At 33.3% G+C, this 15,567-nt stretch overlaps 1 protein-coding gene across 1 annotated transcript; it reads left to right on the top strand.

Moving 5' to 3' along the window:
• The first annotated feature begins 4,923 nt into the window (after nt 1-4,923).
• On the top strand, nt 4,924-12,646 carry LOC107823744 (uncharacterized). The gene is made up of 2 exons (XM_016650452.2): nt 4,924-5,043; nt 11,232-12,646. Exon 2 carries the CDS (start codon nt 11,261-11,263, stop codon nt 12,509-12,511), a length of 1,251 nt encoding a protein of 416 aa, XP_016505938.2. The 5' UTR covers nt 4,924-5,043; nt 11,232-11,260; the 3' UTR covers nt 12,512-12,646.
• The last annotated feature ends 2,921 nt before the right edge of the window (nt 12,647-15,567 follow it).

Below are 15,567 nucleotides of genomic sequence, written 5' to 3'. Positions count from 1 at the left end.
TATCGGTAGTCCTTTTTAGATACCGCAATATGTGTTTGATTCCATTCCAATGTCTCCTTGTAGGAGCAGAGCTATATCTTGCTAAGACATTAACTGAAAAAGTTATGTCAGGCCTTGTAGTATTAGCAAGATACATTAGTGCACCAATTGCACTAAGATATGGTACTTCAGGACCAAGTAGCTCTTCATTCTCTTCTTGAGGCCGGAATGGATCCTTATTCACATCAAGTGATCGAACAACCATCGGAGTACTTAATGGATGTGCTCCATCCATGTAAAACCGTTTCAATACCTTTTCTATGTAGGCAGATTGATGAACAAAAATTCCGTTTGCCAAATGTTCAATTTGCAAACCAAGACATAATTTTGTCTTTCTGAGATCTTTCATCTCGAATTTCTTCTTTAAATAATCAATTGCCTTTTGGAGTTCTATAGGAGTTCCAATAAGGTTTATGTCATCAACATATACGGCAAGTACAACAAATTCCGATGTTGTTTTCTTATAAAAACACATGGGCAAATGGCATCATTTATATAGCTTTCCTTTAATAAATACTCACTAAGACTATTATACCACATTCGTCATGATTGCTTTAGACCATACAACGATCTTTTCAATTTGATTGAAAACATTTCCCGGGACTTTGAATTATTTGCGTTTGGCATTTTAAATCCATCGGGAATTTCATATATATCTCATTATCAAGTGAGCCATAAAGGTAGGCGGTAACCACATCCATTAAATGCATGTCAAGCTTTTCATGGATAGCAAAACTAATGAGATAGCGGAAAGTTATAGCATCCATAACGGGTGAATATGTCTCTTCATAATCGACACCAGGCCTTTGTGAAAATCCTTGTGCAACAAGGTGTGCCTTATATCTTTGTACCTCGGTTTTCTCATTTCTCTTGCGTACAAAAACCCACTTATAGCCAACAGGCTTAACACCATTAGGTGTTTGGATTACAGGCCCAAAAACTTCATGTTTTGCAAGTGAGTTCAACTCTGATTGGATTGCTTCTTGTCATTTTGGCCAATCAAGTCTTTGTCGACATTCTCCAACAGATTGAGGTTCAAGATACTCACTTTCTTGCATAATGCTAGATGCAACATTATATGCAAAGAAATAATCCACCACTATATCCACTCGATTCAACTTTGTCTCAATATCGATTGGATTTATTGATAGTTCCTTATTTTCTTGAGTCTCGGGCTTAGTGGATTCCTTATGAATCTCAGAATTTATTAAATTGTGGATTTCTTCATGAGATTCTTTCGTAGTGTCATTTTGATCATTTGTTTTCCTTTTTCTAGGATTTCGATCCTTAGAACCTAATGGTCTACCACGTTTTAGGGGTACTTTTGACTCATTAGCTATGACACTAGAAGATTGTCCAACAGGGACATCAATACGGATTGGGACATTCTCTACAGGGATATGTGATTTTGTTATCCTTTTCAAATCCGTAAATGCATCTGGCATTTGATTTGTTATTCTCTGCAAATGGATAATCTTTTGCACCTCTTTTTTACAAATAGAGGCACGTGGATCAAGATGAGATAATGATGGATTTTTCCACAAAATTTCCCGTTTGGTTTCACCAACTTCTCCCCCTAATTTTGGGAAAAGTGTCTCATCGAATCGACAGTCTGCAAATCGAGCAGTGAATAAATCCCCCGTTAATGTTTCAAGATAGCGAATAATGGAAGGCGATTCAAACCCTATGTATATTCCTAACCTTCTTTGCTCCATTTTGGTGCGATATGGCAGTGCTACAGGCACATATACTGCGCATCCAAAATTCTTAAATGGGATATATTAAGTTCATGACCCAAAACTAATTGCAACGGGGAATATTTATGATAATTTATCGGTCTAAGACAAACTAGCATTGCTGCATGCAAAATGGCGTGACCCCAAACAGAAGTGGGCAGCCTCATTTTCATGAGTAACGGTCTTGCTATCAATTGCAGATGTTTAATTAAAGACTCTGCAAGACCATTTTGAGCGTGAACATGAGCTACAAGGTGTTCCACTTTTATCCCAATTGATAAGCAATAATCGCTAAATGCTTGGGATGAAAACTCAGCAGCATTATCAAGTCTAATATACTTAATTGGATTATCGGGAAGTTGTGCCCGTAATCGAATTATTTGTGTCATTAATTTTGCAAACGCGAGGTTGCGAGATGACAATAGGCACACATGAGACCATCTAGAAGATGCGTCTATTAAGACCATAAAATATCTAAACGACCTACTAGGTGGGTGAATAGGTCCACAAATGTCCCCTTGTATACGTTCCAAAAACGCAGGGGACTCAATTCCAACTTTTGTTGGTGATGGTCTAATAATTAACTTGCCTTGATAACAAGAAGTACAAGAAAATTCATCATTTAAAAGAATCTTTAAATTCTTTAATGGATGCCCATTTGAGTTTTCTATAATTCGTCTCATCATAATTGATCCAGGGTGTCCCAATCGATCATACCAAAGTACAAAAGTATTGGAATCAGTAACCTTTTGGTTTACGGTAGAATGTGCTTCAATTGCACTAATTCTTGTCTAATACAGACCACAAGATAAAGATGAGAACTTCTCAATAACCCTCTTTTGGCCAGAGACATTCTTGGTAATGATGAGATATTCAAGATTATTCTCATCTATTGTCTCAATATGATATCCATTTCGACGGATATCTTTAAAACTCAACAAGTTCCTCTTGGACTTGGAGGAGAACATTGCATTCTCTATGATAAGTATTGTTCCCTTAGGCAGAGTTATAGTAGCTCTTCCAGAGCCTTCAATTAATTTACTACTACCAGAAATTGTAGTAACATCTGCCTTACACATATTTAAATGAGAGAAATATTTCTTCTCTTTGAATATTGTATGTGCCGTACATGAATCAATTAAACAAATATTTTTACAATTGAACTTTGATCCAAGTTTGTTTTGTGAGATATCCATATTTGCTTCCCATTGTTTGACATACAAAAAAAAATATACGATAAACATTAGTACGAATAACAACACATTTTTTTCTTTATTTGTTGGTACAAAACTAGTAACTTGAAGTATCATTTTGTTGTTATAATAAATGTATAAAATATAAACATTCGCAAACCATAACTGTATGTTCTCGGAAGTACGAACACGTAAGGATAAAGTAACAAGGGATCATAACAGATTATGTAATGAAGTATGAATAATGTAAGTTTTACATGTAACGTGATTTAACACACATTGTTTTAAAACGGATATTAAGCAAACTGATCAATTTGGATACTTTGTTTTGAGAAGACTAAGCAAGCCGAAACATTATTTTAAAGCGAACTGATACTATCCCATAAAATTATATTTAATCAAAATGAACTAACACTATTTTATAAAATAAATAATACTAATGACTACTACTCATGTAAAAAAAATTATGATTACATGATATTTATTCACTAGCTACTACGAATAGGAAAAATAAAAATTAAACTACTCAATTATCTTTAACCACGGATTCATCACCGATCAAGTGATCTATTTTCCCATCAGGGCGCTCAAAGAAGTCTGCCACATCCAAGTGGGTGATGTCAAAATCATTGTCGAGGCAAAATTAGCTTCAGGGCCTTTGTTCTTTAGAGATGCTTGATAAAGCTCAACCAAATGTCTTGGTACACGACAAATATTTGCTCAATGGCCTTTTCCACTGCAACGATAACATTCGGTTTTTGAACCATTTGCCTTTGGTTTCTCATCTTTCCCTTTCCACTTTTGGTGGTTATTTTTCTTTGGGAGCTGATCAGCACTAGGAAAATTTCTTCCTTGTCCACGGCCACGGCCACGGCCACGACCACGAATAGGGCCACGGCCTTTTCCACGCTTAGCATAATGGGAATACACCTCATCCACTTCAGGCAATGATATAGACCCAGTGAGCCGATTTTCGTGATTTCTCATGAGCAAGTCATTGTTTCGCTCAGCCACACGGAGAAGATAAATCAACTCAGAGTACTTTTTGAAACTTTTCTCTCTATATTGCTGTTGCAAGACCATATTGGAGGCATGAAACGTTGTGAACGTTTTTTCAAGCATATCATAATTAGTGATAGTATCTCCACAGAGTTTCAATTTAGAAGCAATTCTGAACATCGCAGAATTATATTCAGAAACAGACTTAAAGTCGTGGAGCCTCAGATTAGCCCAATCATATCGTGCTTGTGGAAGAGTGACCAACTTTAAGTTGTCATATCTTTCCTTTAAGTCATTCCACAAAACAAGTGGATCTTTGACTGTGAGATATTCTATTTTCAACCCTTCATCAAGGTGATGGCGCAAGAAAATCAAGGCTTTAGCACAGTCTTGGGTGGATGCTTTAGTTTTGTATTTAATGGCGTCTCCAAGACTCATTGCATCTAAATGGATTTCAGCATCCAACACCCATGTCATATAGTTCTTGCCCGAAATTTCAAGGGCAACGAACTTTCTTTTCATAATATCAGTCATAATTAAAAGAGGAGAAAAGTTGTGCCTTAATCTTCTTGAGACGGTAGAGTCTCGTGCTGATAACGTGTGATAAAACAATAAAAGTAGAAGAACAATATTGCAGAGAAAGAAAGAGAGGAAATTCTTATTGAATTTTGGGATGATTTACAATGGGGTAAGACCCTTCTATTTATAGGGGAAAAATGACTTAGCCTTGAAACTCTCTACAAGATAGACATTCACTGTAAATAGAATTCTATTCATAACACTTTTTGAAATGATCAAACCAAAACAATTCAATACTGTATTGTCTCTTATCTGGATAGGATCCCATCTCTGTGCTTTATGTGTTTCTCACAACCTTGGGATGTCCATAATTTACGCGTGAAATATAACAACCAAAATACCAAAAATGCTGTAATTTTTTTCAAATCAATATTTTGCTTTCCTTTTCTTCCTTCTTTTAAGCTCCTTTGCTCCTAAATACCTAATTTATTTTCTTCCCTAACAATCAACTATCTCTAATGATGAGGGATTTTCATAATCTCCTTTCATTAAAAAAGGTGCGCTTTCCTCTTATCTTTCAGTTTCTCCTTTAATTTCCTCCCTCTCCTTGTTTTTGGAATTTATGCATTTTGTTTCAAAAATTTGTGATATTGCTTTAGATATGAACACTCAGATGAATCGTCTTTTACATTCTTTAATTCATACAACTTTTCTTGAAAGTGTATGTCTTAAAAGAAAATTGATTTGATATCTTTACATTTTTCATTTATGGGTTGGTTAGTGGTGGGAATGGCTAATCTACATTTTGGAAACAGCCTTTTCGGAAAAGTATTCACCTCAGCGGTAGATGAATAAAAAGGAAATGGTTTAATTAGGATGAGAAAAAGGAATATTTAATAAAAATCTTTTCGCCATCAATTATTGAGAATATTGATATTTAATTTAAAGTGTATTTCCAGTGTGCTGAACTTGATACCTATATTTGTAATGTGCACAAGTGAATTTGGCTGGAAATTTGGTCAGAGAAGTAGTTGTCCTCTTTTGTAAATTTGGTTGGGACTAAAGTACGTGCAAAGTTTCTTCTCACGAGTCATGTTATGAATTGGGGAAAAAAAAGAGAAAGAATGGAAAAGAATTATATTTGATATAAGAATTCTTTTTTCTTTTTCTTTTTTTTGGCGTAGCGAACCCCTTTAATTTTTTGAGGTTTGGAAAAAATACTTCATTCACATGTTGAATACTAGGGCTGTGCACGGATCGGATTTAACATATTTCGGATTCTAGAAAATACAATCCGAATCCGATCCGAATTATATCGGATCGGATCGGATTTTAAAGTTTGGATCGGATCGGATATCGGATCGTATTATTATGCCTCAAAGTTAAACTAATATGTATATTTTCTTTGTAAAAGAGGCAATACATTAAAAAAAATTCATGTTTATGCAATTATGAGAGTACTATGATGCCAATATAGTTAAATCTAGCAAAGCAATTGTAAAGGTAATAACTTGGAGGTTGATGTAAATTAAAGTGTAGTATTTATACATGTCCTAATAATTTCGGATTGGATTGGATTAAAATATACTAATCCGAAATCCGATCCGAAATCCGAAATTTTAATAAACATAATACGAAATCCGATCCAATTCGAAATTCAAAATTGAATGGATCGGTTCGAATTTCGGATATCCGATCCGAAGGAACAACCCTATTGAATACTCCATTCACTAATATAATGGGGTGGAAAACGACACTGCATCTAAAGTCAACAAGCAAAATGAAATGATGGTTGTCTCCGTAGAATTAACTGAGATGTGCACAAATTGATCTGGACATTATGTTCATAAAAAAGGTGATAATAGTTGTAAACTATTCAAAAGGTAAGAAACAACCCTTAGTAATACCCCTATTATGGATTATGAGATGTTCTAAGTACCAAAAATAATTTGTGTTTTGTGGGACCTTTTTCTCTAGAGTTTCAAATTTATCTTTGAGGAATTAGTGTTTGGTCAAAGGGGTTTTATTCTCGGGAGTGTTATTTTCCAACCTCGAAAGGTTAAGGAGTTAATATTCTTTAGTTAACATCATAAATAACTTATCTCTCCTTTTCTTAGTGAAAATAGTGTCATCGCTTGAGCTGCTAGGTGATATACGCAATCCATTGGCAAAGTTTGAAAGAAAACCTTCCGCCCTTAAACTAATAAAGAAAGCTGAATTTCTTAATAAAATGAGAGGGCAGAGCCATATACGTTTTGCTCTTTTAATTGTAGTGTGATTCTCTTTATTCTTACATTCCCACGTATTTGTTTACACATAAAGTTCAATTTCGAATTTAGGCTGCAATATATACAAATCTATACCTTAAGAAAAGTTCTTATTCTCTAATCTATATATCTATATATATAAAGGAGAGAATTAAAAAGGTGACTTGGCACCTCTCTTTAGCCAAGGATCCTATTTATCTTTTTTCTCATTTTTTTTTTTTGCCTTTTCCCTTTCATTCTTTTCATTTAAATTAAATTGTTAGTAATTGGAAATTGCTCTATCATTACTAAATTAAGCAAACATCATGTTTTAATGGCATAAAAACCAAAACTTGCGCCTTTTAGTCCATTTAATTAGCCACTCTCTGTTCATAATCGTTTTCTCACTTAACCGTTACCATTTATACCACATATAACTTCCCTTCGTCCATAAAGGGTTCCATTATGCATACCACCAGTTCATATAAGATCTCAAAGAATTCCTAAATATTTAGTTGATTTAACCATTCTGCCCATTCTTAATAAATACATTTATTACGATTATTAGTAAATTTAATACCCATTCTATTATAATTACTCAATATCCGTTACACTTTCTTTTTCTATTACTCAATGTAAGTTACTATTTGTATTTTGGTTACTATAAATATTAAAGCACATCTTCTCCTTTTTGCCACTTTTGTCTCTTCTTCATTGACCTCTTCTTCATTGACCATTCTTCTCATTTTCATAAGAAATTCTTTCTACGTATTTTTTTTTTGGACTTTTTCTTCTCATTGTTAGTGTTTTCGCCACAGTTGTATGTTCATACACGATATTGGTGCATAACTTTCATTGTTTAGGAAGTGAGGAAGAAAAGAATATATCGTTTTTAAAAAAAAAACTCATTTTTGTTGTTTTTGCCACAGTTATTTGTTTATACACAATATTGGCGCATAACTTTTTCTTCTCATTGTTGGTGTTTTTACCACAGTTAACTTTAATTGTTTAGGAAGTGAGGAAGAAAAGAACATATCGTTTTTTTTACTTTTTCTTCTCATTGTTGGTATTTCTGTCACGATTATTTGATCATACATGATATTGGTGCATAACTTTTATTATTTAGGAAGTGAGGAAGAAAAGAACATATCGTATTATTTGTGGATAATATTGTAGGTATTCAACTTTAACCTTGATAAGTACACTACCATTATTATTACTCGTTTAGTATGTTGCTTATAGTTATAGTATGAATATACATGTAATAAGTAATAAATTTGCTTTTTTGTCTTGCAGTAAAATGCTATACTTATTTAAAAATATTTAGGAATGATTATGATAGATTTACGTTGAATTTTTTAATATTTTTTCATTATTTTAGAAAGAATTGATAAAGTATGACTACAAAATGCTCAAAACAAATGATAATTTGCGACAATAAGATTATTTTTCTCATCCGAAAATAAATGACATGATTTGTGTTATGGTACCTTTTGGTGGCACTTTGACAGTTTTAAAGAGACTATCTCGCCAATTTCTTCAAAATATATATATATATTTCTTGACTCCTCTCTATTAATATATAAGATAGACGTGTTGTAGTGCCATAAGTGATTAATCAAGATTGATTTTTAGAACTTTTGTAAGATTAGTAAAAAAAAAGGTAATTAATTTGATTATTCAAGAAAGGATAACAATTTCTCATTTGCTTGAGGTTTTGAAAAAAATGAGAAAGAAAAGAAAAGAAGAACAAAGAAAAAGAAAATAACACTTGAGAAATATTCGAGCATTCAATTATGCATTTTATTAGCATGTGATTTTTATAAATTAAAAAAGAGATGTCAGTTAAAGAAGAGAAAGATAAAGAATTATAACTAAGATTATTGAAGAAATGACTATTGGATCTCTTAATGTATCACAAAAATTGTGAACATTGCGATGAAAAGTTAATCAAGAGGGAAGAAGTCGAGTTTTGTAATTTTTCATAAGATCGGTAGAAGTAAAAATGAGAATTGAGTTGATTATATTTGGGAAGGATAATAGTAGTTCCTAATTTACAGAAGAATAGAAAGACATGAATACAACAACGACAACAACAACGACCCAGTATAATCCCACAAGTGGGGTCTGGGGAGGGTAATATGTACGCAGACCTTACCCCTATCCCGAAGGGTAGAGAGGCTGTTTCCAGGAATAGAAAGACATGAATATGATAAAGAAAAGAATAAAATAAGAGGATTAGAAAAGGTAATGAAATGAAAAAGAGAGTGAGGAAGGATAGGAATCGATAAATAGTATTTTGAATGAATATACATATGGAAGTGAAAGGATTATTATCAAGAAAAAATATGAAAAATATAAGGAAAGTAAGGCCTGATAAAGAGAAAAAATATCAAAAAAGGAAAAAGGAAATTTAAAAATTATCAAGGAGATAATGAGAATACGATCAAATGAAAAGCATTCTTTTTGCTTTTCCTTTATAAAATATATAAAATCGAATAGAAGTTTTTAGAAATACTAGAAATCTTAACAACAAAAGTGAGATGGGAGGGTTATGTTTAAATTTCTGCAACTGTCCCTTTTAACTAGAAATGCATAGAATTTTGATACAAAGAAGTAGACCAAGAATATTTTTTGACTTAACTGTTTGTTAGATAAAAATAATTTCTATAATAACATGGCTATTTCAATAGCATTGTTTTTATTCAGTTATTTTCAAAAAGGAATATATCAATAATTTAACCGCACGAAGCGCGGACAAATTTACTAGTACGTACATAATTTGTGGTGCTTTATATAGAAAAGTAATGAAAGAAATTTGACTTTTTAATGCACTTAAACGTGATATTAGTTGCTTGGACAGTAAGAACGGCCATACTCAATATATACTGATAACGCAAAGGTGTTTTACCCTTGTGATATCATGTTAATTAACTACTCCCTCCGTTTCAATTTATGTGAACTTGTTTGACTGAGCAAAAAGTTTAAGAAAAAATGAAGACTTTTGGAATTTGTGGTCCTAAACAAGTCAAAAAGGGGCCCAAAATATTTGTGTGGTTGTAAAAGCTTCTCATTAAGGGTAGAATTGTAAGTTTAAGCTAAATTGTTTCCAAATTTAGAAATGGTTCATTCTTTTTGGAACGGACCAAAAAGAAAATAGGTTCACGTAAACTGGAACGGAGGAAGTATTATTTTTATGTAGTTTTAACTTTGGACTTCTCAGTTACCATAATAACATGTTCAACTATAAGAATATTATGACATAGATTACAAATTGTAACAGTACTTTTGGTATGTATTAAAAACTTTCTTTATCTCTTAAATTCTATATTTAGTCAAACGTCTTCATATAAATGAAATGGAGGAAGTAATGATTATATTTTTTTAACCATCCGATTTTGGAATGCACTAGCTTGACTAACTTGAATTCGGCCGGAAAGCCCACTGTGTTGGTTTTTAGCGGTCAGGTAGTCATTTTTAAGCATGTTGTTTAAAATATATACAAAATTTATAATGTACTTAAAGATTGGCCAACTTGCTCCAACTTCATAACACAACATACTGAAGTTTGAACCTCACTAGCTTGACTAACTTGGATTCGATTGGGAAGCCCACTATGTTCGGTTTTAGCGGTGGAGATGATAAAGTATAGTCACTTTTAAGCATATTGGTTTAAATATATTCACAATTTACTATGTATTTAAAGATTAGTCAATGCTCAAACTTCAGAACATAGCGTCCTGAGGTTTAAACCTCGAGGTTCAAACTTCAGGACATCGTGTCCTAAAGTTCGAATATTGTGCCGAGAAATTAAAATTTATGTCCCGAATTTAAAATTAGCTATTCAAAAATTCAGGATACTTAGTGTTGAATTTCAAATTAGCAATTCAAAAATTCAAGATATTTAGTCCCAAATTTCAAATTAGCATGCTCAAAAATTTAGGATACAATGGATATTTAATCCTGAAGTTTAGATAAATTGGCTAATTTTTAAATGCATTGTAAATTGTGAATATATTTTAAATAGCGGGCTTAAATGTAGCTACTAGTTCACTCAGTGGCAAAGCCACATGGTTACAAAGGTGGTCAGTTCGTCGAAAAATTATATTGTGTATATAAATAAAATATTACGTTTTAGAGGTATATAACATATATTGAACACCATTTATCAGAATTTTTTTCACTTCTTTCAAATTTGGATACCTTTGAATAAATTTTTAGCTTCGCCGCTAAGTGCACTTCGAGCTCCCAAGTCCCAATAAAATATAACTTCATTCCTAAACTCCAATTCGACCGTTCTAGTTAAAGCTGAATGAATGTTTACCTCCACCATACTGCAGGTGCAGGTGATTAAAATAACGCTTATCGTACAAGCATGCTTGTACTTATCTTATAGTGACTTAGTTATGTACATATCTTATTCCTACTAGTGCATACAATTTAGACTCTTTTTGAAAATTCCACCTCACCTTTTTATCTGTTTTCGCAACAAACTGCAGGTGTAAAATCTTTCCAAAAGCAAAAAACAATGGCAACAAGGTCAAGGGACACTGCTCCTCCTGGAAAGGAGAAGAGAGGGACATCTCCATCTCCAATACATAACCAGAGAAGCACCACCAACACATCAAAGACAACTTCTCCTGTCCGAAAACAAGCTGATCCAACAACTACCTTAAACAATAACATTCCCAGCTACCTCAAACCAACAATTGCTCAATCCAAGAAGTCTGCTTCCTCAAGTGACCTTCACAACATTCACAATAATAATAACAAATCTTCTCTTCTAACTCGAAGAAGATCATTTGATAATAAGCCTCCACTTCCTTCTTCCTCCCCAAAAACTCGAATTTCCCCTAATCCTAGGGAGAGAATTCCTCGTTCATCGTCATCTTTATCGTCCAAGACTTCCACTTCACAGAAACCCCTTTTGGATAAATTCTCGAATACTAGCAAGGATGCCATTGGGAAACAACGTAGCGCTGGCCTAAATTCTAGGCCAGTGACCAAAAAGAAGACGATCATGACCACAACCACGATAAGGAAACATGATAGTACTAATGGTTCAAATACAAAAGCATCAATAATAACAAATTCTCAAGGTGAACAGTCAGAGCCAGAAGAAGTTCATGAAGAAGTAACAATCCATGAGAGCGCAAAGGAAATGATCATGAGTGATAGCGAAATGGCTTCTAATTCTGATGCAGGGGACAATGATTCAGCCATGGATGATCATGAAGAGAATAATGGAAATATAAACAATGCTGAATTGGAGGATATCAAGGCTGCAGCTGAATCATCAACTTTAGTTGAGGAAGAGCAAGAATTCATATATGAAGAAGCAGAAGATAAAAAAGTACAAGTTGAAGAACAAGAAAAAATCAGAAATGAGCCTAATAAACATGATTCAACAGAGAAGGAAAAGGAAGAAATGGTTATAAATACATCATCAGAGGAGAATCAAGAATTGAAAGAGGAAGATGAAGGAAAAGAAACTCCTATGGTAGAAGAAACTGAAGCAGTGCAAGAAGAAGAATTATGCCAAAATCCCAAGCAAGTTGAAGTTGACATTGAAGAAACTGAAGCAGTGCCGGAGAAAAAAACGACAGTGGCATCATCAAAATCTCAACTTCAAGTGGTGCAAGGCAAGAATAAGGAATCTGTGGTTTCAAATAATGTGATTGAAGAGACTGCAAGCAAACTTAGGGAGCAAAGGAAGAACAAAGTAAGAGCATTGGCTGGTGCCTTTGAAACTGTCATCTCCTTGCAAGAACCAAAATGAGTATTTCTATTATTAAGCTTGGGAATCATCCCTTGTTGTGTGCTTATAGTTTTCGGAATTATGTACTTTAAATTCTTTAAGTGGGAATTGTAGTATTTATTTTCATACATAATGTGAAAAGGTGGTTAATTTTAATGCTACTTATAAATGTCATGGTTACTATTATCACTCTTTGACGCTATAAGCTCCCGAAGGTCAACTAGGGGTCTTTTGTCCCAATATTAAGTCATGCATTTACAGTTTGATGATTGGTTGTCTTTTTCATTTAGGGTATGTTTGGAAAGTCACCCGTGTTGGGATCGAAATAACATGGTGCATACGGAAACTAACAATACAAAGCTTGGTGGACGATAAATCAGACGACAAAAGAAAAATATACTAAACTAAGCATAATAGTTTATAATGGTTTGGTCAATTGATCTACGTATGATAAAACTAAAATAAAAGAAGAAAACTATCGAGAGAAAAATCTCTCCCTAAACAAAGCTCTTTAATGATTACATTGTAGATATTTTTTGTTGTCCTCTTGTGAGAAGTAGAGATCCTTAATTTATAGATATGCAAAACTTGTCCTCCAAGAAAAGGATAAGACATATTAAGGAAATTTAATCCTTTTAGGAGTCTTTTTCCAGTCCTTCAAGAAAGTGAGTCCTAATAGATTAGAAATTCAGGGCAAATCCTAACAATCTCCCCTTGGTCTGAATTTTCTTGACAAAGTTTATTCACCTTCTTCACATAATCTTCATCACTGCTGCTTGCCATGATTAAAAATCGATAAAGGTTGAAAATCTTGGTATTGATTAAAAGAAGCCCAAGTATGGGTTAAAAGGATCCCACGTGTTAAGAATAAACATGGGGTAAAAGAAGCTCATGCATTAAAAAGAAGCGTGCGTTAAAACTGACATTGGAACTAGGGGTGGGCATAAAATCCGAAAAACCGAATTCCGAACCGAACCGAATTAATTTGGTATTTTGGTTTCGGTTTTTTCGGTATTTCGGTTTATTTCGGTACAAAAATTTCGGTATTTCGGTAATTCGGTACGGTATACGGTATTGGATTATTGATATTTCGGTATTTCGGTATACTGAAATACCGAAATAGTTTAATGAGGTGAGATCAATATTTCGGTCATCTCCACACTTGCACTTGTTTTGTGATCAGAATATGCAGGTTTTTCCTCGTCAGTTGCCGTAGAAGACGACCGTTTACGATAGGAACAAACGAGGAAGAGAAGTGGCACGGCGATGAGTGTTAACGTTAATGCTAAACTTCCGAAAAGGTAAGGAAGTGGAGATTTCCAATGCAACAATGAAGTACTACCATTTGAGCCCATAGTACTACCATTAGAGATGGAGGTTGAGTTTGTGGCTACAACCCTCATTATTATAATTTTCTCAGCTCTCTCTCTATATATATGTTGAAACTGTGTTATAGCTGAAATAAAAATCTTGAATTGTGTTGGGTTTTATAGAGGTAGTGCTGCTGTACAAGCACTATAAATGAAATTGCTAAAATGGCACTAGGCTCCAAAAAGATTCTCCTGTTGCTTTGCAAATTGCACGACAAAATTTTGATTTTGTTTATTAAGTTATGATGTTTCCAGGAAATTAATTCTGCATAGTGGTGATTCCCCCTTTTTTTTAACGTTTTTCAAAAGGTTGATAAAGTTTTGAGGGGCATGATTTTATTTAGTACCTTTTCCTTGCTAGCTGCTACTGTTATTTACTATTGTGTTTTTTAAAACCATATATTTTGTGGAAGGCTCAAGCACATAAATGTAGGTATCAAACAAATGGCAAAAGATTCTGTGAACAACTTTAGAGGATCAAGAAAAAGAAAGCACAATATTAAAGTAATTGAAGGTAAAATAATGTTGGCGCCAGATTTTGCTAGTTAATGGAGGGGGAGACAATGAAGATTTGGTTTAAACCGAAACCGTACTGAAATAGTACCGAACCAAAATAAGAAATACCGAACCGTACCGAAATATTATGGTACGGTATTTGGTATATATAATTGATAAATCGAATACCGAAATACCGAACCGAAATTCTTAAATACCGAACCGAAATACCGAACGTCCACCCCTAATTGGAACTCATGCGTTACAAGTAGGCATGATTTAAAACTGGCATTGGTTAAAAGTGCCAAAATATGGGTTAAAAAGAGAGATGTAGCAGCAGGCGTTTTGAATACAATTGTGATTGTAAATTTATCTCCACATGTAGTATGTTGAATAAATCTTCATTATCGTCCTGATCTAAACACGCATTGAATCTGTCTTCAACCTCGTTCAACCGTTGACTCTGAATCATTGGCTCTGATGCCACTTGTTGGGATCGAAATAACATGGTGCATGCGGAAACTAACAATACAAAGCTTGGTGGACGATAAATCAGACGACAAAAGAAAAATATACTAAACTAAGCATAATAGTTTATAATGCTTTGGTCAATGGATCTACGTATGATAAAACTAATATAAAAGAAGAAAACTATCGAGAGAAAAATCTCCCCCTAAACAAAGCTCTTTAATGATTACATTGTAGATATTTTTTGTTGTCCTCTTGTGAGAAGTAGAGATCCTTAATTTATAGATATGCAAAACTTGTCCTCCAAGAAAAGGATAAGCCATATTAAGGAAATTTAATCTTTTTAGGAGTCTTTTTCCAGTCCTTCAAGAAAGAGAGTCCTAATAGATTAAAAATTTAGGGCAAATCCTAACAACCCGGTAATTGAAATTGGTGTAATTACACAGCCTAGTAATTACACAATATAGTAATTACGACGATTTGTTTGTTTGTCATAATGTAATTACAGTGTAATTACAAGTATATTGTTTGATTGCACAAGTGTAATTACATAACTAGATTAAATTATAAATGAAGCAATTATCAAAATTTAAAAGTTAATATAATAAATATATTCCTATAAATGATTTTGTATAAGTATAAATGATATTAGATTTGGTATTTAAGATGCATTTTTTTTTTCTAATATACATCAATTAGTAATCATATATTTATAACTAATATTGTAAAAATAACTAATATATA

Source organism: Nicotiana tabacum, chromosome 1, assembly GCF_000715075.1.
Source record: "Nicotiana tabacum cultivar K326 chromosome 1, ASM71507v2, whole genome shotgun sequence".
In the NCBI taxonomy this organism is placed as follows: domain Eukaryota; kingdom Viridiplantae; phylum Streptophyta; class Magnoliopsida; order Solanales; family Solanaceae; genus Nicotiana; species Nicotiana tabacum.
This window is presented reverse-complemented; position numbering and strand designations above follow the sequence as displayed.